Here is a 27,595-nt window from a genome sequence, read left to right as displayed (position 1 = left end):
TACCTTTCTTTGTGTCCCCAGTGTTTCTTAGCACAGAGCCTGATACACAGTGGAAACTTATTAAATGCTCACTGACCGAGATGTGAGATTTAGATCAAATCATTTAACTTTTCCCACTTCCAATTTTCCCAGGTATAAAATGAATATTATTAATAACATCTTTTTACACTTCTAAAAAAGATGAACTACAGACTGTACCAAATGTGAACTGATCCTCACATCCCTAGTAAGGGACAGGAGTACTGTATGTATTATTCCCCATTTTACATATGATAAGAGAGGCTCAGAAGTGGAGTGCCTTGGCTAAGATCACTAACAAATCAAAGGTAGAATATGGCATTGAAACCTAGACTTTTTTATTCCCATTCCAGTGCCCTTTAACTATATCAACTTCTAAAATTAATAATATCTAACATTTACGAAGTTTTTAACCCATGGGCTTGCTACAATGCTAAGCACTTTATAAATATTATTATACTTTACCCTTTCCACAACCTTGGGAATGGAGTGACTTGGCTAAAATTACCTAACAAGTCAAGGGTAGAATTTGAGGCTGAAACCTAGGGTTTTTTCATTCCCAATGCTCTCCAATTATATTGTACCATCTTTCTAAAATTAATAATAGCTCACATTTATATGTTAGCTCATAGACCAGGTGTAATGCTAAGCATTTTATAATTGTTACTTTATTTTATCCTTTCAACAACCCTAGGAGGTAAATGTTATTATTATCCCTATTTTGCAAATGAGAAAACTGAGGTAAACAAAGGGTAAATGAGTCACAGAGGTCACAAAACATTTTCGATTTTAAATCTTCCAGACAGTCTGCAATCTAGCTGCAAAAAGAAATGATATCAGAAGACACTTCCTGCCATTAGAAGAAAAAATGTGGACAATGGATGTGAAAGGATACACACCTTCTATTATTTGAGATTACTATATTGGTTGATTTTGCTTAATTTTTTTGTTTTGATTTTATGAAGGAGAATACTATGAGGGGAATTATTGGGAAATGACTTATAAAAATAAAATGCATTAATAAGGAATGTAGTAAAATAAAATGAAGGTGTTTAATTAGATGATTTCTAAGTCCCTTTCAGCTCTGACTTTAAAATAAGTTAAAGGCTTTCAATTAGCTTTTTAGCTTTCATACTAGACTTTGAGAGGTCAGAGTTTGGGCAAGAACACAGGCCCAGAGAGCAGCACTTCTCATCTCAGAGGACTGAAGAGAACCGAATTTAAAATAAAACAAAGTAGTACATCCCACTATTTCTACCTCAGTCAGCTCCGACAGGTTTTTATTCCAAAATTTCAAGGCTATGAGTTAGGTGGATTGTATTATGCATAAAATCACTAAAGAAACTAGGCCTTAGATCGTACAGTCAAGATCATAAGTAACTCAATATGTGACGATGGGATAAGAAGATGTGCTCTGACCTTCATTCTCATCATTTCTCCATCAAAGTCTCTCATTTTCTCAGTAAAACTAGGCCTTTCTCTCACTGACTTCCACAATCACCTCGCCCATTAAGTTTCCCCAGACTAATTGCCAATTAGCTTATTTACTCTGAGAGCCTACAGAATTTATAATGAACAGACGGTTCTGTATAGCTGCTCCATATACATATAGATATATACATATATCCTTATAGAAGCACCTGGCTCAGCACAGGCACTCAATAAATGCATACTGAATTCTGGAATTCTTTCCATACTCCCCTCTAGGCCAATGGAGGCTCAGGAAGCTAACCCTAAGATCATCAGAGCTCTGGAAACACTTGTAGGGAAAAACTTGGTTCCCAATTTGCACTCTTTGGGCCTTGTCAAGGGTAGCTCCCCAAAGAGGTGCTATATGTGTAAAATACTCCCCATCCTCAAGGAACCAAGACTTACACTTGCCTCCTTATTGTGGTGACATCCTCCTGCTTGGGATAAAACCACTGAAGGTTAGATCTGAAAGATCCAATCTTGATGTTGTGCCAAAAAAAAAAGGAGGGCCAGAGAGTTTGAATAACTTTCTCAACATCTTTCAACAAATATGTGAGAGAGCAGAGCTTAGATACCACATTAAAAACCACAATACCTTGTAGATACCCTACCTCATCTTCTCTGATCAGGTCAATTCAACTTCAAAACCAAGGTTTAGTTTCAACTCCTTTCTAAGGGTCTGAACTACCCCAATGTAGAGTAATCTCTCCCCTTATTGTTTCCTAAATCAATGATCTATCCCATGAAAGGACAGATGGCTTCTGCTTCTTTATGTCTCTATATCTAGCACAGTAGTTTATACAAAGTAAGAGTCCAATAACTGCTTAATGTTGAATAGAAGGCAAGTTAACTTCGTTAAACTTTGTTTTTTCCTCATCTGTAATATGGAGATAATTATCTCTCTCACCGTCCTTCCCAAAAGGGAATCCTTATGAGTTGAAAATCAAGAACGATGTAAAGTCCTTTGTAAATAACCTTAAAAACTCTGTGGTACATACTATAGTTATGAATTGTTGCTATAGTTATTTTTAATGGGATTTTCCTATCTCTTACTGCTGGGCTTTGTTGGTAACATATAGAAATGATGATGATTTATGTGGATTTATTTTATATCCTGCAATTTTGCTAACGTTATTCATTACTTCTAGTAGTTTTTTAGTTGATTTTCCATGATTCTTTAAATGTCCCATCATTTCATTTGCAAAAAGCAATAGTTTTGTTTCTTCATTACTTACTCTAACTCCTTCAATTTCTTTTTCTTCTTTTATTGCTAAAGCTAATATTTCTACTATAATATTGAATAATAGTGCTGATAATGGACAATCTTGTTCCACCCTGATCTAATTGGGAATGCTTCTAAATTATCCCCATTACATATAATGTTTGCTGATCGTTTTAAGATAGCTATTACTTATCATAAATACATTCATTGTATATTGGAGGAAGCATGATTTAGTGGAGAGAAATGAGAGGAAAAAAAGGGAAAGAAACAGGGAGGTGAGGAGGATAGTCTGGCATATAAATACAGGGTCAAAAAAATCGTGTCTCAAGCCCTGCCCCTTGGCACATACCAACTGGGCAGCCACCATTTAACCTCCCAGCCCCTCAGGCAACCTGAAGTTGCCAAGTCAGGGTCAATATACTTTGGAATAGGGAGTTTCCACTGTGGAAGTTCCCAGGAGGTCTGGACAAATCATCACCTTCACCATAATCATCAACATTAAATTTCCTGGGCATTTAAAAGCCTTGAGGGACCCCAGAAATGCTCTGTGTGGGATCCTCCCACTCACATAAGCTTCTCCACAGTCAACAGATGAGAAGAACTTGGGGTCCTATTTATACAAGGTAAACTTTCAACTCAGGACTTAGGTAGGTGAGCCAGACTGGTAATCTTTAATAGTTAATGTCCAACTGTACCTGATCCTCCATGCCTGACAGAGTCAGAACGTTTGTACCCATGCAGGGGACCCAGCCAGGTTCCCTTGGGCAGCTGGGCAAAGCTGCATTGCCAGGAACCCTCTCCCCATCTCGGACAACGCTTACCCACTGATGATCTCTTTGTTCTCTGCCCGGATGAAGTGCTCCTTTTCAGGTGTCAGAATACACAAGGAGAACTTCTGGCCAGTTCGGCTCTCTCCGTCTACCACATCTGTGCACTGGTTCATGTTGATGGTGCCCTGAGGAAGGGTTGTAGGCTACAAGGGACAGAAAAGCAGAAAGGATTATTCATAGGAAGAAGTCGAGGCTACATGATAAGGCAACAATTACAAGTACCATAGCCACAATCTTACTTTTCTTTTAAAATTAAATTTTATGTCTTCTGCATCCAGAGAGAGAACTTATGGAGACAGAATGCGGTTCAAGGCATGCTATTTTCATCTTTTTTTGGTTTGCTTTTTCTTTCTTGTGGTTTTTCCCTTTTGTTCTGAGTTTTCTTCACAACATGACTAATATGGAAATGTTTAAAATGAGTGTACATGACCTATATCAGATTGCTTTTTGTCTTGGGAAGGGGGGGAGATAAGGGAAGGAAGGAGAAAAAAATATGGAACTCAAAATCTTACAAAAATGAATGTTGAAAACTATCTTTACATGCAATTAGAAAAATAAATATTATTGAATAAAGAAAATTTTACTGTTAACTTTAATTTTTATACAATTTTAAAATATCATTTTCCAAGCTTCAATGTAACCTTGACTCTCTTCTCTTTTCAAAGGGTATTTTTGGGGAAAGGGGATGGAGGGGCAAGGCAATTTGTGGCTAAGTGACTTGCCCAGTATCACACAGATAATAGCTTTTAAGTGTTTGAGGTCACATTTGAACTCCTGACTACAAGGCCAGCACTCTATCTAGCTGCCCAGAGAGTAATTCTTTAATGAAATAGAACAAAAAGTTCAGAAAAAATGACCAACACATTGAAACTGTCTGACATTCTATGCATGGTCACCCATCTCCACAAACAAAGAAGGGGGTACCCTTTCAAAACTATTCTTTGAAATCCATCCTAATCTTTACAATTTCACAGTGTTCTATTTGTTGGGGTTTTTTTTTTTTAATTTATATTGTTGTTGCCATTGTGTAGTGGTGTTTTCCTGGTTCCAACTACTTTAACTTTGCATCAGTTCACCTAAGTTTCTCCATAATTCCCTGTATTTATCATATTCATCATTTTTAACAATAATCCATTACATTCATGTTCTATAAACTGTTTACCCATTCCACAACTGATGGGCATTAGCTCTGTCTACAATTCCTTTTTACTACAAAAAGCACTGCTATAAATTTTTTGGTATAAATAGAGCCTCTTTTTTTTAAATTGCTGATATCAAATTACTTTCAACTACCTAATTCACTAGACCTATGTTAATCACATCTTACTCCAGAACTGTAAGAGTTTAGCAACCTCATAGTCTATATTAAGAGAGAAAAGCACTGAATTTAGGCAGCTTAGCTATCAAGTCCCTTGTGGCTCTTCTTATCCCATCTCTTCTATTCTCAGGTGGCAAGAAATAGAAATCACCTTGCTTCACCTGAAAAAGAATCAGAACCTGGCTCTTTCCCCTTCAGTTTCCTAGCTGGAAGATAATGCCGCAGGGGAGACAGGAAGGGTAGAGACCAATTAGGCAGAACACTGGAAAATTAGGATTGGGCAGGCAAGGCTCACAGACTCAGAAGAGCCAACTAGTTCAAGAAAGTAAGAAAACAATGCTCTGGAGATGGTTTTTAAATAGCAGAATTATTTTTAGAATCAGAGTAGGGGCCAGGGAGACAGAAAAAGGAGACCACAGCCTTGACCATAGGTCGCAGAACCAAAAAGACACATTTAGGGACAGCACAGGAAATTGTCTCCCAGGGGCTCCAAGGTATCTTCCACAAAGCCTTCCAATGACCTTGTTATGATTACTTTTAGATACTGCCCCCCACCCACACCCCACCAAAAATTATTCCAAACAGTGAAGGTTATAAAACACCAAAATTCTTGGAGGAGATGAAATTTCATTCTCTGGAATATTTTTTATTATTATTGGTTTCAGCAGCACAACAATCATGAACAACTTTTAAGAACTTGACTTTAATTCTCAAATATACTGGTTTAGTATAACTCTAGAATGGCTGAATATAGGAAATCTTCCTATAAATTGAAGGATAAATCTTGTAAAGATAATCCCAACTCCTGGAATTCTGTGATTTCTGGACCTTCCTTTTCTGTTTCCTGGATATGAATCCCTTTCTACCTTTCCAGCTTTTTGCATCTTTCTTCCCCACTACATACTCTTTAATCAAGTTACTCTATTCTCCTTGAAGTTCTTCCTAGGAGACATTCCATCAACCAATTCCATGAATTGTTACTGGCTGACCTTGTTCCTGGAATGGTCTTCTGGCTTCCTTTATATCTCAGCTAAAAATCTCATCTTTTACAAGAAGCTTTCCCTGAACTCTGTAATAGCAATGCTTTCTCTTTGTGATCAGCTCCACTTTATCTTGTATGTTGTCTAATTGTTTACAATAATGCCTCCCCTTGGGATTATGATTCCTTGAGAGTGGGCAGGTTTTTACCCTTTTGGTGGGATATCTCCAGAGCTTTCCCAGTACCGGGCACATAGTGGGCACTTAAGAAAAACTTATTTTTGATTATAATCTGATACATCCCAGCTCTTTAACTATGGACAGATCCTTTAGATTTTCCAAGCCTCAGTCTTTTTCATCTACAAAATAGAAATGATAATATTTGCACTGCCATGGAATAGGGAGGCAGTTTAGTGCAGTGGAGATATGACATTCTGGAGTCAGTGAATCCAGATTCAAATCTGACCCACTGAGAACTTGGGCAAGTTAAAAACTCCATCTTCAAAATGTGTTTATTAAGCTGTGACCAAGTCCAACCATTCTGAAAAGCATTGAAACTCTGCCCCCAAAGTCACCCAATTTTGCATATGCAATGATATTAATGCAATATAGACTATATCCCCCCCCCCCCGCAAAAAAAAAAAAAAAGGTAGCGAAAATGGGGGGGGGGGGGAGAGGAGGGAGGAAAGAATCCATATACAGCAAGGTACTTTGGCAAATCTTTTTGTGGGACCAAAAAACTGGAAACTTGGGATTAGGGTTGTGGAAGGGGAATTAAAGCACATCAATTGGAGAATGAATGAATTAAGTCATATAATTTAACAGAATACTGTGGTGTTGTAAAAATTATTTTCAGAGAAACCTTGCAAGATTTTCATGAACTGATGCAGAGTAAAGTGAGCAAAACCAAGACAATTTATATAACAGTATTATAAAATGAATAGCTTTAAACCACTTAAGAACTCTGATCAATGAAGTGACCAAGCACAATTCCAAAGGACCCAGGAGGGAGATAAGGAATGAAAATATAGGTTAGAGTCAAAGCCAACAAGGGAAGGGTCTGGACCATCTTCCAGGTGTTTTTATCTAAATCTCACAATTCGCTTTGTTTTCAGAGGGGTTGGCTGGGAGGGTCAGAGTGGTTCTCTCAGGTTTGTTTGATGTACTCAAGGCAAACAAGCATCACTACTATGGGGGGCCTCAAAGAAAGAAAAAAGACTTCCTTTCTTTATCTGGATGGGTGGCCCAGAGACCAGGAGTCAGCCTGGGTGGCTGCTTCTCCCTCCTGCAGTTGACATTAATGAAACAGTGAGTTTCCTGGTATTGACACTAACTTACTTATCTGGAGGCCTCCTTTTTAGTAACAGCCATTGCTATGTAAGCCAACACTTGGACAGGTTTTTTAAAAAAATGAGGTCAGAATAAGAGACCTCTGGTGTGGATGGTTTAGGGATTAGTGGTAGAAACCATCCCTGCCCAAGAACACACTGATGAAAGGTTTTTTACTTGTGGGAGAGCACGTCTCTTTTTCTTTTTTATGGAATAAAACAAGTGCCCTCTGAATGGACAACAAATATATACGTGAGGAATTAGTCATCAAGCTGTCTGCTTTACATCAGTAATGACTGCTCAATCACTTACTCAATCACTTACAATTACTTACAATCACTTACAAAAAAATACACTTTCCAAATTCAAACTTCTTCCAGGGTCAATAATGACCAAACTAAACCTGAGTAAGTGATCAATCTTCTTCAATGACTTCCTTGAGGTCCAAAGACAGGTAAGCACTAGCCTATTAAACTTAAGGATATTTAAGCAATAATCTTCTTTTGGTAAAAATATCAAATGACTTTGGTGAAGGCCTTTCTGGACAGTGCCGAGCCTTGGGCTGATTCACTTTGATCCAAGACAACACAACTGTCTAGCTACTCCCTCTTCTGATCTACTCATGCCTTCCAACTTCCATTTCCATTCCCAGAAGTCCTGAATACAAAGGAAATTCTTGTAGGTTTCTTGACACTGCAATCTTCCACGTCAGACAAATTTCTAGCAAAAAGAACAGCAAAAAAGAAATAAGAGGCTATAACCCCCATTTAATTTCAAAGAATGCCCAGCTATTGAAACCAAGTTGCTCATAGGAAAGCCTCTTCCCTCACTGCATAGCTTTTAAAGGCTCTGCTTTTTTAAATCCACCATGGCAGAAAGTTTGCAATTTCTTTTTTTAAATTTATTTGATTTTTAATACTCATTTTAATACTCATTGCTTTAAGAATCATGTTGGGAGAGAAAATCAGAACAAAAGGGAGAAAACATGAGGGGGGGAGAGGGGGAAGAGAACCAGAAATGAACATAATATGTGCTGATTTACATTCAGTCTCCTTAGTTCTTTTTCTGGACGCAGATGGCATTTTCTGTCCAAAGTCTATTGGGATTGCTTTGGATCACTGAACCATCGAGAAAAACCAAGTCTTTCACAGTTGATCATCACACATTCTTGCTGTTGTGTACAATGTATTTATGGTTCTGCTTGTTTCACTCAGTATCAGTTCTTGTAAATCTTTCTTACTGATGTTAAAAAAAAAATCCAAGTTTAATTGTCTATTTCTCAATAAGGTCTCAGTAAGTCTGTTAATTTATCTTTTTATTCGTTCGTTTAGGGGAAGCAATGTGGATTTAGTGACTTGCCTAGGATCACACATCTAGTACTAGTCTGAGACCTAATTTACATTCAGATCCTCTTGACTCCAGGGACAGTAATTTGCCCACTCTACCTAGCTGCCCTGTCTCAATCTCTAAAAAGCAAGCTGAAGTGAAGTTCTTGTGCAAATAGTGAATTTAAACAATGTAATAAGAACAAGAATAAGTTAATGTTAATACAATTCTGTGCAGTTTTCAAAGGGGGGAAGGAGACAGAGAGAAAAGAAGGGGGAGGGAGGGAAAGAGAGAGAGAAATACTGATTGAGATTGATTATTTAATCCTTTACAACAACGAGGGAGGGAGGAAGGAAGAGAGAGAGAGAGAGAGAGAGAGAGAGAGAGAGAGAGAGAGAGAGAGAGAGAGAGAGAGAGAGATTGAGATTATTTAATCCTTTACAACAACGACCACAAACCTTTAGGGTAAGTGTTTATCTACATTTTGCAAAAGAGGACACTAATTTAAGTGAGACTTGTTAAAGTCTCACAGCTTATATAAAAGGGTCTGAGAATCCAGGTCAAGTCTTCCTGACCCCAGAAGCCTTTCCCTGCAATCCCGACATAATGCCAAGCCTGAAAAAGGAACAGTATCATGAGGATTTTACTACCACATCTGAATATTATGAAAACTGAGCTCTTTTTAGGGTAATGGTAATTCAAATGTTACAATAATAATGTCATGCTATGAAACTGAATATGGAAAGCTAAAAAATTAAAATTAAATAAAAAGTCTTAGACAAAAATCACTCTAGGTGCTAAAAGAGAAAATAAAGATTAACTAAAGCAGTCTCTAGCCTGCAGAATCTTTCCAAGGGGAAACACAGGTCAACATAATACAAAGGAGGAAGAGGAGAAAAGAAATTTCTATGATCAAAAGAGAGAGAAATAATTTCTGATAGGTTAAAAGCTGTTATCAGAAACAGGAATATGGATCAGGATCCAAGCTTTCCAGGGAGCCCCAAATACTAACACTAATAATAATACTAGTACTAGTACCACCCACCACCATCACCACCATTAACAGTAACTATGACATTTAAAGAATATTTTGCTTTATTAAGAGCTTTACATAAGTTCTCATTTTATTCTCACAGCAAGCCTGTGCCATAGGCAGGACAGATATTCTTCCTATTTTTTATATGATCAAATTGAGACTCAAGGCAGAAGACCAACAAACTGGACCCTAACTCTTTTGACCTGAAAACCCCTATTTCTCTCCTATCATGCTGTAACATTATTCTATTCCTAATGGAAAAACATTAAAATTATATGACTATCGTAGATTTAGTGGTGAAAGTACTCCTAGAGATCACCTTCAATTTTAAAGGAAGCCTAAAAGCCTGAGAAATAAAGGAACAGAAAAGGGGGCAAAAAAAGGTAAAAATGAAGAAATGGGATAAAGGGCTTAAATTAGACCCTCAGAGCTTAAATCTAGAGCTAGCTCTGCTTTGGAATATCTGGTAGGGAACACAGCCTGCAGGGAAAGTTCTTCCTGTGGCCATCATTTCTGATTTTCCACTATGGAGCACCAAGACAAGGAAAGAAATCGGAAACCCCCTTTATACATCCAGGTTGAAACAATGCCCCAGTTCAAGCCCAGGGGAAGAGGACAGGAAGTCCCAATAATCTGGAAAATCTATGACATACCCTGGCCTCCTGTCTGCCCCTCCCTGGAGCACCCCACTATTTGGGCCTTTAGAAAGTACCCCTCCCTGCTTCACAGGCCAAAGGAGGAAGGCCCCAGCCAGGGTGGAGGAGGTCCCTTGTTGGGTCTCCTTGGCTCCTTCCTTCCTTTCAACAAAGTCTGCTGTCCAGGTAGGAACAATCTGCACAGGCAGATCCAAACAGAAAACCAAAAACCACTAGGATTTTCCCTAAACCTTTTCCAACCTACCCACAAAACTAATGAAATCAGAATCAGGCAGTCTTTTCCTTCCAAAGTGTTCAAAGGCAGTAAAATAAGGGGGAAAGCTGGTTTATTTGCAAGAATGGATGCAGTAGGAAAAGCAACAGAATGTAAATGTAGAAATAGCCCTAAAACTCTGTGGGTCTCAGTTTCCTCATCTGGAAGATAAAAGGGAGAGTCCAACACGACTGAAAAGGACTGAAGGAACCATATGTTAACCAATACAACAGGGTCTTCAGAGACAGACCAGGTGGAGAGAAAGAAGGAAATCTGAAGAGACTGAAAGATATTTTTGTCCCACCCATCCTATTCATAGAATCCCAGAAAGAGAGCCAGGATTAAATTGTTATTGTTATTGTTAGCTTTCCAAGTACCCCACCTCCATCACCCAGCTTCCTTCAAGCATAAGCATTGTGTATTTACAGACCCCAGCTTTCTCAGTCCTTAGTTCTCTCTATATAATATTATTTTTTGGTAACAACCTGGAAATAGGGGCAGGAAGAAGAGGGAAGAGGCTAGGAAATCCATGCTTGCTATATACATGAATTCTGGGGTTAGGGAACCTAGGCAGGCAGGCATGGAAACACACAGGCGACCTGAACATAATGAGAATTCTTTCATGGAAATGGAGAGTGAGTGAAAGAGAAGACAATTTATTATTTACTAGGCTTTGTGGTAGGTGCTAGGGCTACAAAGAAAAATTGGAGAAAACAAAAGCACTAAGTAGATTATCTTTTAAAAGTTCAATCTTCAAAGAGAGAAAGACTATAATGTGATAGCTATTAGAGATGGTATCATTGAGTTGATTGTTTTTTAAATGATGATGTACTGATTTTATATATAAATATATATAATTTAAGGAGCAATAGAGATGCAGAGGCTGAAGATAAAACATTGTAGATAACTGTTATTTTTTTTTAATTATAGCTTTATATTTATAAAACCTATGCATGGGTAATTTTTTAACATTGACCCTTGCAAAACCTTCTGTTCCAACTTTTCCCTTTCTTCCCCCCCACTCCCTCCCTCAGATGTCAGGTAGTCCAATACATGTTAAATATATTAAAGTATATGTTAAATCCAATATATGTGTACATATTTATATAGTTTTCTTGTTGCACAAGAAAAATTGGATCTAGAAAGAAAGAAAAAAATCCGAGAAGGAAAACAAAAATGCAAGTAAACAATAACAGAAAGAGTGTAAATGTTATGTTGTGGTCCACACCAGTTCCCACAGTCCTTTCTCTGGATGTAGATGGCTCTCTCCATTACTGGACAACTGGAACTGGTTTGAATCATCTCATTGTTGAAGATGGCCACGTCCATCAAAATTGATCATCAAATAGTATTGTTTTATATAATAATCTCCTGGTGCTGCTCATTTCACTCAGCATCAGTTCATGTAAGTCTCTCCAGGCCTCTCTGAAATCACTGGATGGCTGTTGAGGCAATCTGGAGCTGATGGCATCGGTAGTGTATGTGAACCAAAAAGAAAAGAAAAAAAGCAGGGGCTGAACTAAGGAGAAGATAGTGGAGGGAATATGTCTGAGTAATGCTAGATGAAAAGAGGGAGCTTCAGTAAATGACCTAATTTTTTTCAGTGAAATATGAGATCCTCAACTATAAAGGCTAGTGTTGGGAAGCGTGGGGGGGATCCCACGGGACCAGAAGAGAGAGGAAGTTTAGAACAGCCATGAAGAGAGTTGGGGAATGAATTGATTAGGGAGGGATAGAAGGGTTGTTTTGCATTAGTGAGAATCTTGTTAAGATTAGACAGCATAAATAGATAATGGACCCAATGAACATGTGGGATGAAATTTTATCTTATTATGGTCCTGCATCTTCCCAGCCACTCCACAAGTTAGTATTCGTAAGTAGGTTTAAGGAGCCAGTAAAAGGTAATAGGAAATAAGAAATAGAAATTAAGAGTGTAAAGGGGAACACAGCAACCACTTGTCCAAAAACTGATTCCAAAATTAATTCAGGTCACATCGAGAGACTGTGCTAAATTAGAAGAAGCCAGATAGGCCTTAATAAAGGCCCCTCAGTCTGTCAGCAGCAGCCAGCCCGTGACATGGATGAGAAAATCAGAGAAACATTACGCTTGTTAAGGAACCCTATGCTGGCCCTGATAAGTGGACCGTTATGGTAATGAGGCAGAACCATTTAAGAATGGGAACCCCCAAACCCTGCCTCTCCCTATCACAGTCCATGCTTCTAATTCCAATATCGGCCTCCCTCCTACACCCCATTTCTTGTATCAATCCTGTGCTCTCCTTGCGTTGTGAAAGTAGTTCTGATGATTCCCCTGCTTACTGCTAGTGTGATCTTTCCCAGAGAACTGCCAAAGAATCTGGCTTTTTTGCCCTGACCCAACTAAGAACCCCCTTTTAGTCGGTTTTTTAAGTATAAAATGGAACACTCAGGCTGGAATTTGAGTTTTTTCAGTTTCACCCACCCCCAATGGGCAAGCTGGGAGGCCACGATTGGGCCATTATAGAATGGCACGGTTTTGTGCAGCACATGAACAGGAGAAATCCCAGGCTGGCATTTGACAAGGCAGGGTTTGCTATGGGCACACAACAGAAGGGAGGTGAATATAACCAGGCTAGGGCCTGGGGAAAAACTGAGAGACGGGGAGAATGAAGAACAGGAATATCCTAAAGCATAGGGAAAACTGGAATGCAAAAGATTATAGTAAGATAAAGGAAATTCAGAGTTCCTGGAAATGGAACACTTGTGGTATGACCATTCTGAGTGTGGCTAAGGTGAAACAGAGGAAGAGGTCCGGAGAAATGAGTGAATTAAAAATTTAAGTTAAGAAACTCAAGTTAAAAAATTTAAGTTAGAGTATTTGAGAGATTATTAACACACAGGTTGAAGGCAGGAGCTGAGGGGGGAGAGATATTTCAAATACAGGGAGTTAAGGAAAGTCATGTTTAAAAGTGAGGAGAGTACATGAAAGGAAGGATTATGACCTACATCTCAAAAGGCAGAGGAGTGCTTGACGTAGAGGTAAAAAGACCTGGTTTAAAATATTTCACCTCTCAGAGCCTCAGTTTTCTTCACTGGCAATATGGAGCCTCTTCTTTGTGGAGTTCTGATGAGAATCAATCTAACATTCAATAAGTATTTACTAAACATCTACTACTGTGTCCAAAACTGCACCAGGTACTGTGGATAAAAATACAAATACTTGCCCTCAAGTAGCTTATCGTCTACCAAAGAAGACACTGCATACCTAAATCAGTCTACACAAAATAAATTCAAGGGACAAGTTTTTGGAGGAAGAGCACGGCAATGGAGAATCAGGTGCAAATTTTGCAGCATTATATGTGTGAGTTATTATAATTTTTTTTCTATTCCTTCCCTTCTTCCCTCCCTCCTTTGAGTTATTATAATTTGATGTGGTGGTGGGTGTTCAATGGTGTCTGACTCTTCTTGACCCCATTTGAGGTTTTCTTGGCAAAGATATTGTAGAGATCTGCCATTTCCTTCTCCAAGAGGAAATGGAAGAAAATAGAATTAATTGATCTGTCTAGGGCCCCAAAGTTAATAAGTATGAGGACAAAGGTTTTTCTGACTCCAGGCTTTGAGCTCTATGCATTGCATCACCTAGGTGCATTATCAATCATTATTATTAAGTCCAAATACAGAGGGATTTAAATGCTGAAAAGTCTGGATTTTATCCTATCCAATTTTTCCTTTCACAGAATAGCATAGAGGCCCTTTTGCAAGCAGGCAAGGACTTCATCTCACATGTCTGAATATGCCATCCTAGGGAACCCCAGAGATTCCAGGAAACTCTCCATTCTGCACAAACTGATCCCCAATTCCAGGTCCTTCACTAAAAGCACCATCCAAGCCGGGCTGCCTGATGCAAGATCTAATTCACCTCCTGCTCAGGGAATGAGTTCTCCCTGTTTTCACTAGGTTGTGCAAGGAAGGAAGGCTTACCTAAAGGCACTCTTCAATCTCTCCCTAAATGCCCTAGAGTACAACCCTTTGGCTGCATCCAGGACAGGTTTCCCAAGTCCATCCAAGAAGACTCTGTTTTATGTTTCCAACCTTTTCTTAGGCTGATAAAGCAAAGAGTGGAGACCAAGGAAGGCAAAGTAAGACCATACAGCTACACCCCCTTATCTTAATCAGTAGCCCAGGGAGGCAGAAAGACAGGATCTTACCACAGGCTGCCTCAAATGAGGCAAAAAAGGGAGCTTTACCTTCAGGTCAGATTACCTTGCTTTATCACATTCTAGGATTAATAATCAACAAGCAGCTTGTAGCTGTGATAAAACATTGGATTTAGAGTCAAGGAGACATAAATTAGAATCTTGCCTCAGAGTGGCTCTATAATCTAAATAAGTACCTCACTCTGTGTGCCTCAGTTTCCTCATCTGTAAAATGGAGATAAAAGAACCTACCTCACAGGGTTGTTGTAAAGATCAAATGAAAGAAACTATTTAAAACACTGAGCAAACTGTTGTTCAGTTGTTTTAGTTGTGCCCAATTCTTTTGGACTCCTTAGCAAAAATATTAGAGTACTTTGCAGTTTCCTTCTCCAGATAATTTTACAGATAAGAAAACTGAGGTAAACAGGGTAAAGTGACTTGAGCAGGGTCACACAACTCCTAAGTGTCTGAGGGCAGATTTGAGCTCACCAAGATGAGTCTTCCTAACTCCAAATCCAGCACTCTATCTATCCACTTTGCCATAAATGCTGACTTTTCTAGCACTGTGTTTGAAACAAGGTTTGCAGATACAATAAATCCAATTCCTACTCACAGGAAGCTTATGTTCTGATGGCAGATACACTGGCACATGAGACTGAGGCTCAGGGGTTTGCTGCAGGAATGCTGGTGGAAAAAGAATAAAACTTCAAACTTTTTCATGGAAGCCTAATGGAGCTAGGCATCTGACAAGTGCCAGCTGTCCCCTTGGGAAGCAACCTTTCAGACCAAGACTTCTAACAGGAAGAACTTGAAAAGAATGGAGTGGGAGTGGGAGTGGGTGGACATCACACAGCTGTGTGACCTTGAGAAGGGCATTCAATCCTTCATGTTTCAGTATTCAAAGATCTGTCACTCTCTAGACAACACCAGAAAAAAGCCAAATATGGCACTCCCCAAAAGCTAGAGAAAGTGGTAAAAGTTTGTTGTTGTTCAGCATTCTACAGTCATGTCCAACTCTTAGTTTTTGTTTTTGTTTTTAACAGACAGGACCTTTATTTTTATTTATTTATTTATTTCACCTTTATTTTTACCTGGTAAAACGTGCAAAATACAAAGTATGTATAGTTAATCACTGTGCCTGCCTTTATACACAGCAAGAACATAATAAATGTTTGTTGGCATGACTGTGCCCATAAAACTTAAGAAAACTCTTCATCCCTCTCCAAAGGTCTTGTTTATCTTGCCAGGGTCTATCCTTAGTTTGAAGTCTTTCAAACCTTGGGATCAGCAGAAATCATCCATCTCCATCTGCCGGGGTCCACCTTCCATGCTATTACTCTGCCATCTCTAGTTTTCTTGTTCTATATCTCACCACATATTCAACTCTTTGTGACCACATTTGGGGTTTTCTGGGCAAAGATACTGGAGGGTTTGTCATTTCTTTCTCAAGCTCATTTTACAGATGAGGAAACTGAGGGAAAAAGGGTAAAGTAGCTTGTGCAGGGTCACACAGCTATTAAGTGTCTGGGCCAAGATTTGAATTCTGGTCTTCTTTACTCCAGATCTAGAGCTCTAAGACTGTACCATCTAGCTGTTTCTAAAATCACCTCTTTATCTATAGAAGAGCAAATACCAGGTCTTATGTGAATTTTGAATCACCCTCAGCCAGCATCCAGGAAGTATGGGGTTCTATATAAAGCAGGTAGTCAACAAATTATTTTATAATTAATTTTATCCTTCTCATCAGCCAGAGCAGGCAGCCAAGTACATAGTACTCTGGGGTGGAGAAGGCTTCTTAAACTTTTTCCATTAGCAACCCTTTTTATCCAACAAATTTTTGTGTGACTCCAGGTATATAAGTACATAAAATAAGTATAAAATCAAACATTTCCTGAAAATAAATCATAATATCATGATCCCCACATTGTTATGAGACCCCATATAAGGTTGCAACACACAGTTTAAGAAGCTAGGGAGTAGATCATGTCATAGTTATAAAAAGTAAATTTTATGTATACATATATTGGATTTAACATATATTTTAACATATTTACCCTGTATTGAACTACCTGCCATCTCAGGGAGGGGGTGGGAAGAAACAGGGGAAAATTTGGAACAGAAGGTTTTGCAAGGGTCAGTGTGGAAAAATTACCCATGCATATGCTTTGTAAATAAAAAGCTTTAATAAAATTTTTTAAAATAACAAAAAGAGTAAATTTTATAAATGCCTTTTGTTTTCATATCACAGACATTTTTTGGGGGTAAGAGCTCCTACCTCGAAATAACTTTCCCATTTAGTAAAAGGGATCATATCTGATAATGGAATATTCATTCAACCATAAAACATATCCAGGGACATGCTACAAATAAGAGAAATCATTTAAGAAATGTATGTAAAGAAGAGAAAACAGATTGAGGGCCTGAGGGTTACAGTGGTACCCCAGAAATGTAAAGATATAGAGGGAGGCTCTTCTAGTTCCCTGGGATGATACAAAAATTGTAGAGAGCCTTGCATCAGGGCTGCAATCTTAACTGATAAAACAAATATTCACATGGATCAGAGAATTAGCTAGTTCACTGAAACTTTAATACCTGACTTAAAAAAAATTATAGAATTAAGCATTTATATAGAACACACTATATTTCAGAACTTGGGAAAAGTATAAATAACGCTATCTTTTATGTAGCATATAAGACAGTAGCATTATTCGATGGAGACATTGGGAGACAATTAGTTAAAGCTTATATGATAAATTGAGATTAGAAATTGATTCCCACCCTTTTTCAGTGGGGCAAGGAGAGGAAGTAGGAAGAAGTGGATAGAGAGACAGAAGTGGGGTAGAGAAGGGGGTATTATTCAGTGCACTGTGATCACATTACTGTTTTTGGTTTGAAGCCAAAACTCAGGCTGAATCGGGATATTGATAAAGGGAAATAAAAAGGCAGATGGTGTGTTTTGGGAGGGCAAAAAGCCAGGCGGAAGGCAAGCAGGAAAAGTTGATGTCATTGATGGTCAAGCTAGAGGTCATTCAGTCCAAAGTTATTTTACAGAGGAGGAAAGGTGAGGTTCAAGTACAGGAAAGTGAGTTACCAAGCAGTTAGCATAGTGAGAAAGAAACCCCTAGGGTTCCTGATCCCAAGCCAGTATTCTTTTTCTACATTATATATTTTTTTCTTTTCCAAGGTAGAGAGACTCATGAGGACTCTCTCCACTATTAACTCTCACTATCATTTCCAGGGAGAACTGAATGCTTGTAAAAGGAATCAGGATAACTTAGGCCAGGTCCACACAATAGATGCAATACAAATATGGATGTCTGATTCAGACTCATCCTTAGCAAGTGACAATGTATTCTAGATCATTACAAAAAGATCAAGATCTTTCTCTCTTTCTCTTTCCTCCTCTCTCCACTTCCCCTCTCTCTGCTTTGAATTTTTTTTTTCTAAACTTACCAAATCACATTTTTCATATATACAGTAGAACAGGAGAAAAAAAAAAAAACGGTAACATACATGCAATTTTTTAAAAAATTGTTAGAAAACAAAACAACGTCCCTGTTCTCCTCGTTCTGCTTGATTCACAATGTATCAATTCATACAAGTCTTCCTAAGTTTCTCTGAAACTGTTCATTTGTCATTTCTTACAGCACAATATTCCATTACATTCACATACCATAATTAATATGTTTAGCTTTTTTCCAAATCATGGAAACTCCTTTAGTTTTCAGTTCTTTGATGTAACAAAAAAAATGCTAAAAACACTTTTCCTACAAATGACAGTCTCTCTTTGATCTCTTCAGTATATGGACCTGGTAGGGACTTTTTATCTTGTCCTCCTTTCTAAACTCTGACTTTATCGTGATGTCAGTTAAGACGCTATCTAATTGATAGTTAGAATCCATGCAGGAGGAATCCAAAGAAAAATGAAGGCATCTGAGGGAAGGAGGGAGGGGGAAAGGGAGCCTGGGGCAGGAACAGAAATCTAGAAGAAAAGAACAAAGGATTTTAAAAGTTCTAATTTCAAGAGCTGAATGAACTGCATGTATTTGCAACTGTCTTTAGGATTCAGGAACTTAGGTAATGCCCTGCTTCTTGAGCTCTGTACTGGATCTAGTCCCATAGGGGAGATAAACAAGGCAAGAATAGCAGATTCAAGGAAATGAGTTTCTAGGCAGCTTCTAGGTCTTGTTTTCCAAATATCTTAGCTCAGAGAGACTATGAGTAAGAGTGTGTTGAATACACAGGGTCAAGTCCTGTGGGATTATATAGTGGGAAAGGGAAGAGAGGAGGAGTAAAGAGAGCATGTTCCATTGGGATGGATAGGGATGTGAGTGGGAAGGAACAGCAAGAGAGACAGAGGGAAAGAGAAAAGAGAATGAGAAAGAGAGAAGAGAAGAGAAGAGAAGAGAAGAGAAGAGAAGAGAAGAGAAGAGAAGAGAAGAGAAGAGAAGAGAAGAGAAGAGAAGAGAAGAGAAGAGAAGAGAAAAAGACAGAGACAAAGATATTTGGGGGAGGGGGGATCTGGGTTGTGGTATACCAGTCAAATTCCTTTACATAAAGATAAACAAAGAAATCTAGGTAATTTGCTATTTTAAAGAAAGAAGGAGAGGGTGGAGGGGGGTAGTAGAAGAACAAAGGAAGTTTTTCAGTCACTGACATGTCAGAAAGTTCACTCCAACATCTGCCCCAGTAACCCATGGTCTAAATTCCTATTACCAACCAGAAGCAATGAAAATAACCGGCTGGACTGGGCACCTCAATATTAGAAAAGACTTTTCCTTAGCTAATCTTTACTGTCCCATCTATGACCTTCTGGCCAGATCAAACTTCCTTCCAGCTTGGAGAGAAGAGATGCACAGAATGACATTTCCTCTTCCTCACACACAGAACATGATGTCAATCCCCTTCCCCTAAAGGGTAGTTTGTAGGGTAGATGGAGCAGTTTCCAAATTCTAAATAGACACTGGATCTGAAGCATGGGAGAATTATCACACTGACAGGATAGTACCCTGGAATTTAGAATTGGACAGCTTAGGTCTACAAGCTATCTCTGACCTTGTTATCTGTGTGTACCCCATAATGTCTTCGGTCTTAGCTTCCTTGTTGATAAAATAAAGTGGAACTATGTGACCTCTAAGTCCCTTCCAGCTTTTATGACCTGTGATTCTAGGAACCTTGCTCTGGCACTTATGAACACTATGACACTGAAGTCAACTCCATCTTTCTGAGTTTCAGTTTTCCTGTCTAAAAAATGACGTCTAAGGGTTCCTTCCAGTTGCAAACCTAAGCCACATAACCTTAAGGTAGAAACACCACTTACAAGAGGGCCTGGGCCTGAGCACTCTTATTATATCTTTACAGAGTAATCATTAATCACCGGTGGGGTCAAGCAAGGAAAGATAACTAGAGGAAAGTCTGTTGTGCTTGGGGAATACAGGACTTCCTATGCAGGTGGGAAGCATGGAGGTCTATAAAAGGGAATTCTGGGAAGAAGGATTCTACTTCAAATTTGTAGAATTTTAGAACTGAAGAAGACCTCTTAGGTTATCTAGAACTGCCCCATAATTATATAAAACAAGAAACGGAGGCCCCCAAAAGAGTTGCCTAAGATGACAGCTTGTAGCCCAGCTGAAGGTGAACCCAGATTTTCTGATTCTCAGGCTGTTGCTCTTTTCACCAACAAACACCACTTCTTCTGTCAGACTTATGCAACTCTGGCTAATTATTAAGCTCGAGTCTCAATATGTGCCCCACCACTGCACAGCTGACTTCAGAAACACCAGATAAGCCTGTTGGACCAAGCCAGAGACACAGGCTCCAGTGTCAGCTATCCCTAATGTCCTTTGTGACTTGAGATAATTATTCCTCTCTCTGGGCCTCAGTTTCCCTATCTGTAAAATAAGATGATTACTAAATGCCTTCTAGATTTGCTTTCTAGTTTTCAAGGCTCCCATTCAAGAAAGAAATTCTTGAATTGGAAAATGATTTAAGAATTATTTAAAGCACATTGGCTTATTTGTTGGTTCTGGGAAGAAAAGCAGCTTTCGGCTGAAAAAGACTTCTGCAGAGAAGTCCTTTACCTACTCCTATACTCCTGTCCCACTTAGAGAGACCTTAAGGGAAATTTAGCTCTTATAATGTACCCAGGGAAGCTAGATGGCACAGAGCTTGGAGTCAGGAAACTCCATGTTCAAAACTAGCCTCAGATGGTTACTGGCTGGGTGATACTGGGCAAATCGTTTAACCCTGTTTGCCCCAGTTTACTTAACTGTCAAATGAGCTACAGAAGGAAATGGGCAAACCACTGCTATATCTCTATTAAGAACACCCCAAATGGAGTCACAAAAAATCAGACATGACTGAAGAACAAAAAAACAGTATATCCAGTTGTCCTTTTCCATAGTGTCACATGGAGGTCACTTCATAAGATCATAGATTTAGAGTGAAAAGAAACTTTAGGAGTCATATAGTTCAATACCTACATTTAATCTGTAAAGATGAAAAGACTGAAGCAAGTTGCTCATGGTCACAAAGTTAGTACTATAGCATCTGAGGTGACATTTGAACTGAGAGATTTCTGGCATTAAGCCTGACTCATAATCTACAACATAGGAATTATTCTCCTTTTTGTCCTTAAGGCTAAATCCCAGAGGATTCTGAGGAAGAAAATTAAGGAGGAGGAGAAGGGATTGAGGGAGACAAGGAGAGAAATGAAGCAGCTTCCAACTTAGGAGAAAACCCTAACATATGGAAGTGCTGTTAGGAAGGGGCCTTTTTTCAGGTTTTTGTGTTCTCTTTATACTGACTGGGTAACTTGAACCTGAAACTGTTTCTGTGGAGTAAATTAAAACAGAAGAAACTATACTTGTTAATTCTTTCTCTAAGTTAATTCTTTCTCTAAGTAAAAGAAAGTCATAAGGCACAGACAATAAAATCTACTGATTTTTGAGAAGACAGTTTGCAAAGTAAAGAGAAGAATAGGATGATTTAGGATGTCTCCAATAGGTTGATTCTTTCCCATCACTCCCCTTTCCTTTTCCTCTCCATCTCAGGATTAGGGTCTAAAAGAAGAAAGAAGGCAAAAGTGAGCTTTTACTGTGTGGTTGTATGAGAACAGCTTTCCTGGGCTAAAAGCAGTCATTGGGGAGACAAAGGAAAGAGGGGCACAGTATATGTTGGGAGGGGGAGGCAGTGAACAGGGACTGTCATTTGCTTTTTTCATTTCTTTGGTCTAAAAAAACCCCCAGCTACTTGTACTGCTTTTCTTTAGGAAAGCTCTGTGGGCATTCATATCCATTATTTCAGGTATTCCCAGAGGCTTCTAGGCTTTTTTCTAGGGCAATGCAGAACTGGAATTCTTTTCTTTAGATCAACCCACCTCCCACCTCCCTTCACCTATATTCAAGATGACACCATTTATCAAATCTATTCTCTCCTTTGCTTTTACAGACCCCTCTCTATAAGTCAGAAGCAGCTGTTAATAAACAAAAAAAGACTTTATATTTAAACACACACACCCCAATTGTCCTTTACTTTCCTAGTTTTAAGATAATTACCTTCCTCTTCCTTATCCCTACCTACCACCTCTTTCCTAAATGGCCCAATGTAAATCACTAATCCTGACAGGTATTCTGTACATATTATCTTGAAAATAGATCATACAATGACTTTTATGTGATTGCTCCCCAAATACTTTAATTCCCCCTGCAGCATGGTACATTGTGAGTCAGAAGATCTGGGTTCAAACACTTTGCAAAAAAAAAAAAAAAAAAAAAAAAGTAAGTTAGCAAAGGCAATTGGGGTGAAGTGACTTGCTTTCACACAGCTGGGCAGTGTTAAGTGTCTGAGGTCATATTTCAACTCAGGTTCTCCTGATTTCAGGGATGATGCTCTAGCCACTGTGCCACCTAGCTGTCCCCAATTACTCCTTTTACAAGAACTTGAAGCAAGATCCTTAATTCCCAAGACCTTGATTCTGAAAAAGAGGGTTGGACTACGATAGCCTCTAAGGTCACTTCCAGTTCTCAATATAATTTGATCTAATGATCTTGCTTATCAATGTATTCTTCCCACTGTATTTATCTCATTTCTGTTCCCACTAATTGTTAATTTATATCAGAACACCTTTCTTTACCATCAACTTCTAAAAATCCCCTACAAGTCAGATGGTTGTTGTTGGTTTTGTCCTTAATTATCTTTTATTTTAAAATTTGTTTATTTTCAATACACATTACTTTATGAATCATATTAGGAGAGAAAAATCAGAGCAAAAGGGAAAAACCATGGGAGAGGGGGAGAAAAAAAAAAACACAGAAAAAAGAAGTGAGCATAGCATGTGTTGATTTACATTCGGTTTCCTTAGTTCTTTTTCTGGATGCAGATGATGTTTTCTGTCCAAAATCTGTTGGGATTGCTTTGGATCACTGACCCACTGAGAAGAACTAAGCCTTTCATTGCACATTCTTGCTGTTATTGTGTACAATGTATTCTTGGTTCTGCTTGTTTCACTCAGCATCAGTTCTTTTTTTTTTTTTTTTTTTGTATTTAATAGCCTTTTATTTACAGGATATATACATGGGTAACTTTACAGCATTAACAATTGCCAAACCTCTTGTTCCAATTTTTCACCTCTTACCCCCCCCACCCCCTCCCCTAAATGGCAGGATGACCAGTAGATGTTAAATATATTAAAATATAACTTAGATACACAATAAGTATACATGACCAAAACATTATTTTGCTGTACAAAAAGAATCAGACTCTGAAATATTGTACAATTAGCTTGTGAAGGAAATCAAAAATGCAGGTGTGCATAAATATAGGGATTGGGAATTCAATGTAATGGTTTTTAGTCATCTCCCAGAGTTCTTTTTCTGGGTATAGCTAGTTCAGTTCATTACTGCTCCATTAGAAATGATTTGGTTGATCTCGTCAGCATCAGTTCTTGTAAATCTTTCCATACCTTTATAAAATCAGCTTGTTCATTATTTTTAATAAAACAATAATATTCCATATTCATATATCACAACTTGTTCAGCCATTCCCCAACTGATGGGAATCCACTCCTTTTCAAATTCTTTGCTACCACAAAAAACAGCTGCTACAAATATATATGGGTCCTTTTTTCCCTCCTTGATAATTTCCTTGGAATACAGACTCAGTAATGGCACTGCTGACTCAAAGGGAATACACAGTTTTATAGCCCTTTGTTGCCTTTCATTCTCAAATAAGACCACAACATCAGGGAGATGATGTTATGACATGCAAATGTGTTGGATTGAAGTGAGCAAGGCTGGGCAAGGTCACTTGTCTCACTTTCCCCTCCAGAACCATCCAGGTCCAGTGGCCAAATATAGACCAGAATGACTGGAGATGGTTCAATAAAAGCAGAAAAGAGTCTCACTTGTCCTAAAAGCAATATGGCATGGAAAAAAAGCCCTGGACTGCTGTCTGGAAGTTCTGTGTGCTGTTTCTAGCTTGGTATTACCTCCCTGTGGGACTTTGGACAATTCATACAATGAAACAGCTCTTTCAGAGCCTCTAAGTAGCCTGCTCTATGATCCAGGTCTCCTGCTCCTTTTTGATCTTCAGAAATTATAATCTAGCTGGAGAGAGGATGGATATATATAAAGAGTCATATGTAAAGAGAAGGAGGGAGGGAAGGAAAGGAAGGAGAAAGAGAGGAAGGAAGGAAAGAAGGGAGGGAGGTACAGAGAGGGAGGAATGGAGTAAGGAAGGGAGGGAGGAAAGAAGGAAGGAAGAAAGAGAGGGAAGGAAGAAGGGAGAGAAGGAGAGAGGAAAATGGGAGAAGAGAGAATGAGGAAAGGAAGGAAGAAGGGAGGGAAGAAGAAAGAAAGGAAGGGAGGGAAGGAGAGAGGGAGAGAAAGAGGGAGGAAAGAAGGGAGAGGAGAGAGTGAGGAAAGGAAGGAGTGAGGGAAGGAGGAAGGAAGGGAAGAAAAGAAGAAGGGAAGGAGGGAGGAAATTTGGAACACAAGATTTTGCAAAGGTGAATGTTGAGAATTATCTTTGCATGTATTTGGAAAAATAAAATTCTATTAATAAATTTCAGAAGCCCTTTCTAGGCTGGGGATGGGAAAAGAAAAAGTACAATTCTAACCATCTTTGGGTATGAGGTAGAATTTTTTAATGTAAAATCCTTGGGGACAGGAGCCATTTCTTTGCTGTTTTTGGTTATTGTATCCCCTAATACAGTGCCATATACATAATGCATGTTTAATAAATGTTTGCTGGTTTCAACCTGGATCCTTTGATCAGAGCAGAAAGACACTATATTGCCCTAGAGACAGAAAGACCCAATAAAACTCCAACTGAAGTAACAGAGGACTTCATGTGAATACAGCTGAGGGTATGTACATCTCTTGTTAAAGACTAAAATCAGAGAGACCCTCACTACTTTCCTCAACCAGGCTCATGATCTTAGATCCAAGAAAAAAGGCAGCATCTGCTGGGCAGGCCCTTACAGGGCAGAGGTAAAAGACAAGCTTCTCTCTAGAGATTTTCCTAAAGGCTAGGCAGCTCCCAAGCAATGTGTGTGTGCTTGTGTGAGCCTGCTTAGGAGGGGGAAATGAAAGGGGGGTAGATTTCAGGATGTAGGCAGCCTGAGCATCCCACAGCCCCTTTCCTGCCTTCCCTCCCCCTCCTCCTCCAGGCTTTTGCTGGAACAGTTTAGCATTAAGCCCAAGGCAAAAAGCCTTTCTTTCTGCCATTCAAGCTATTTCTAGCTCTCTGCCCTGGTTTCCCTCCCCCAACCAAAATCTAACTCTGATTTCCTTGGGCACCCCTCTCCCTTTACAAGTGCTTCCGAGGGAGCTTTCTGTTAGCTCTTTCTTAGGAAGCACAGAGACATCAAGTGCAAAGAAGGGAGCAGGCAGGATGGAGGGGGCCTCCTAGACATGACCATGAAAGACATGGGAAGTAAGATGTCAAATACAATAGGAGCCCCTTCCCATCTTCTGACATTTCACTTTCCCCTCTCGAAGCTCTGATCCAGTGAAACGGGTCTCTGCCGTGGCTGCAAGAAGAAAAACTCTGGGCACTTTCACTAGCCGTCCTCCAGGACTGGACACTCTTTTTTCCTCATCTAAGCCTCTTGGCTTTCCTGCTTTCTTCAAATCCCAGCTAAAGTTCTACCTTCTGGGAGAAGTCTTTTTTAATCCCATTCTGTTGATTCCATCTTCAGCTGACTCTGTTCATAAGATTTCTGTCTTTTACCTTTCTTTACATCTTCAGTGCTTAATACTATGTCTGGGACACTGCAGGAGTTTAATAAATGCTTACTGAAAAGGTCCCTATGAATGAAAAAAAAGGGAGGAAAAAATGGAAAAGGTTGTTCACTTAGAATAAGGGCTCAAAGGGAGAGGAAAGATGGTGGAAGGCAGAGTCAGTTTTCTAGAGAAGAAAAACCAAGAATTTATCCTACATCAAGTTCCCCAAATCATTTTTTTGGGGGGAGAAGCTATTGTTCAGTTCCCAGAAAACTTGAGCAAACTCAGTTTTTAAGGACTTAGGACATCCCAAAATCATAGTAGGAGGAGGTCAGAGCCTATAGCCAACATACACACTATATTTTCTCTAGAAAAGTAATTAGTTAATGAGACCCACCATGTATCCCCAATCTTTTCATAGGGATCCCTGATGCTATAAACTGATATATATGTTGCAATTTGTCTCTTACTCTTTCTATGTCTACATGGGATTTGCATTCAATAGAAACTTAATAAATGCTTTCTGTCTTAAATTGAATTTCCAAAATCTTGCTTTTAGCAAGATAGAAGAAAGGAAACTCAGCAAAAACTCAGCCTTAGACACACCAGTTCTCCTGGCTGGAAGTTTTGCCCAAAAGGGTTTAAAAGCCAGCCACCTACATCATGCGATTACAGGAGATTAAGGTAACCCATCATCCTCCCTGCCTGTGCTGACCCACAGAACTCTACATGTCTGGTCTCAATCCTGACACTCTGATCACTCCCCCCCCTTACCATGTGACTCTTTTCCATGTCCTCCCCCCAAAGGTCTTTAATGGGGGGAAGGGTCTGCTTTTGGCCCTCTGAGGGATACCAATGGAGCCTAGGGGTAAGTCCAATGTTTATCCCTTGATTTCCTCCAATAATGTCCCACCTTTCCCTACCACACACACACATTTTTCTCTTTGTCTATTTCCAGCAACTTTTTTTATGGAACTTCTCTCACAGTTCTCATCTGATAAGGGTAAATGTTAAACTATCTTTGCATATATTTTAAAAATAAAAACCTATTCTTTTTTAAAAATTGAATTGCACATATTTAACCTATATCAGATTGCTTATTGTCTTGGGCAGGGGGAAGGGAAGGAGAAAAATTTGAAACACAAAGTTTTACAAAAAAGAATGTTGAAGACTATATATATTTGGAAAAATAAAATTCTTTTGAAAAAATATATAATGAAAAATAAATAAAAACAAAATTAGAAACCTTGACAAGATATGCCCTTTTTAGAATAAAAAAAAAGATTTTTCTTTTACCCCAAGGTAAGTGTGTTCCTCTCTTTTTCCAAGAAGGAAGTTTGTATAAGGGAATGAGAGAGAAAGGGGATCCTGCTAGGTGACTGGGTGGGAAGGACACAGGGACACAGAAAGGTGAAGGTCAAGAGCAGCCTCCAGCGACTGACCCAGTTCTAATGGAGGCCTCTCCACGGAACCGTGGACTCCCAGGCCTCCAGCTAGACTGAACTCCAGTTCTGGAATTTGCAGCCCAAGGGCCCAGCCTGGGAAGAGGCCTTTGGCAGGTGGGAGGAGTGCTGCTTGGGAGAGGAGGTAATCAGGCAGGCAGACGAGCAGAGAGGACTGGAATGGGCCATCTCATCCAGTGATCCTGGCCTTATATGGAGATTCCCACGGCAAAGCACTCCCAGCCCTCAGCTGTTTTCCACCCCAGCAGACTGCGCTTGGCCAGGGAAGACAGATCCGCCTGCTCAGCCCGGTTTAA

At 39.2% G+C, this 27,595-nt stretch overlaps 1 protein-coding gene across 9 annotated transcripts in view; it reads right to left on the bottom strand.

The window, feature by feature from the left end:
• Positions 1–27,595, bottom strand: part of MPRIP (myosin phosphatase Rho interacting protein) — a 223,608-nt gene that overhangs the window by 92,518 nt on the left and 103,495 nt on the right. For all 9 annotated transcript variants that reach the window (XM_031938253.1, XM_031938247.1, XM_031938244.1 and 6 more), the window contains exon 4: positions 3,532–3,683. In XM_031938253.1, coding sequence (XP_031794113.1) covers positions 3,532–3,683 — 152 coding nt within the window. The remainder of the gene's footprint in view (positions 1–3,531; positions 3,684–27,595) is intronic.

Source organism: Sarcophilus harrisii, chromosome 1 (genome assembly GCF_902635505.1).
Source record: "Sarcophilus harrisii chromosome 1, mSarHar1.11, whole genome shotgun sequence".
Lineage (NCBI taxonomy): Eukaryota > Metazoa > Chordata > Mammalia > Dasyuromorphia > Dasyuridae > Sarcophilus > Sarcophilus harrisii.
This window is presented reverse-complemented; position numbering and strand designations above follow the sequence as displayed.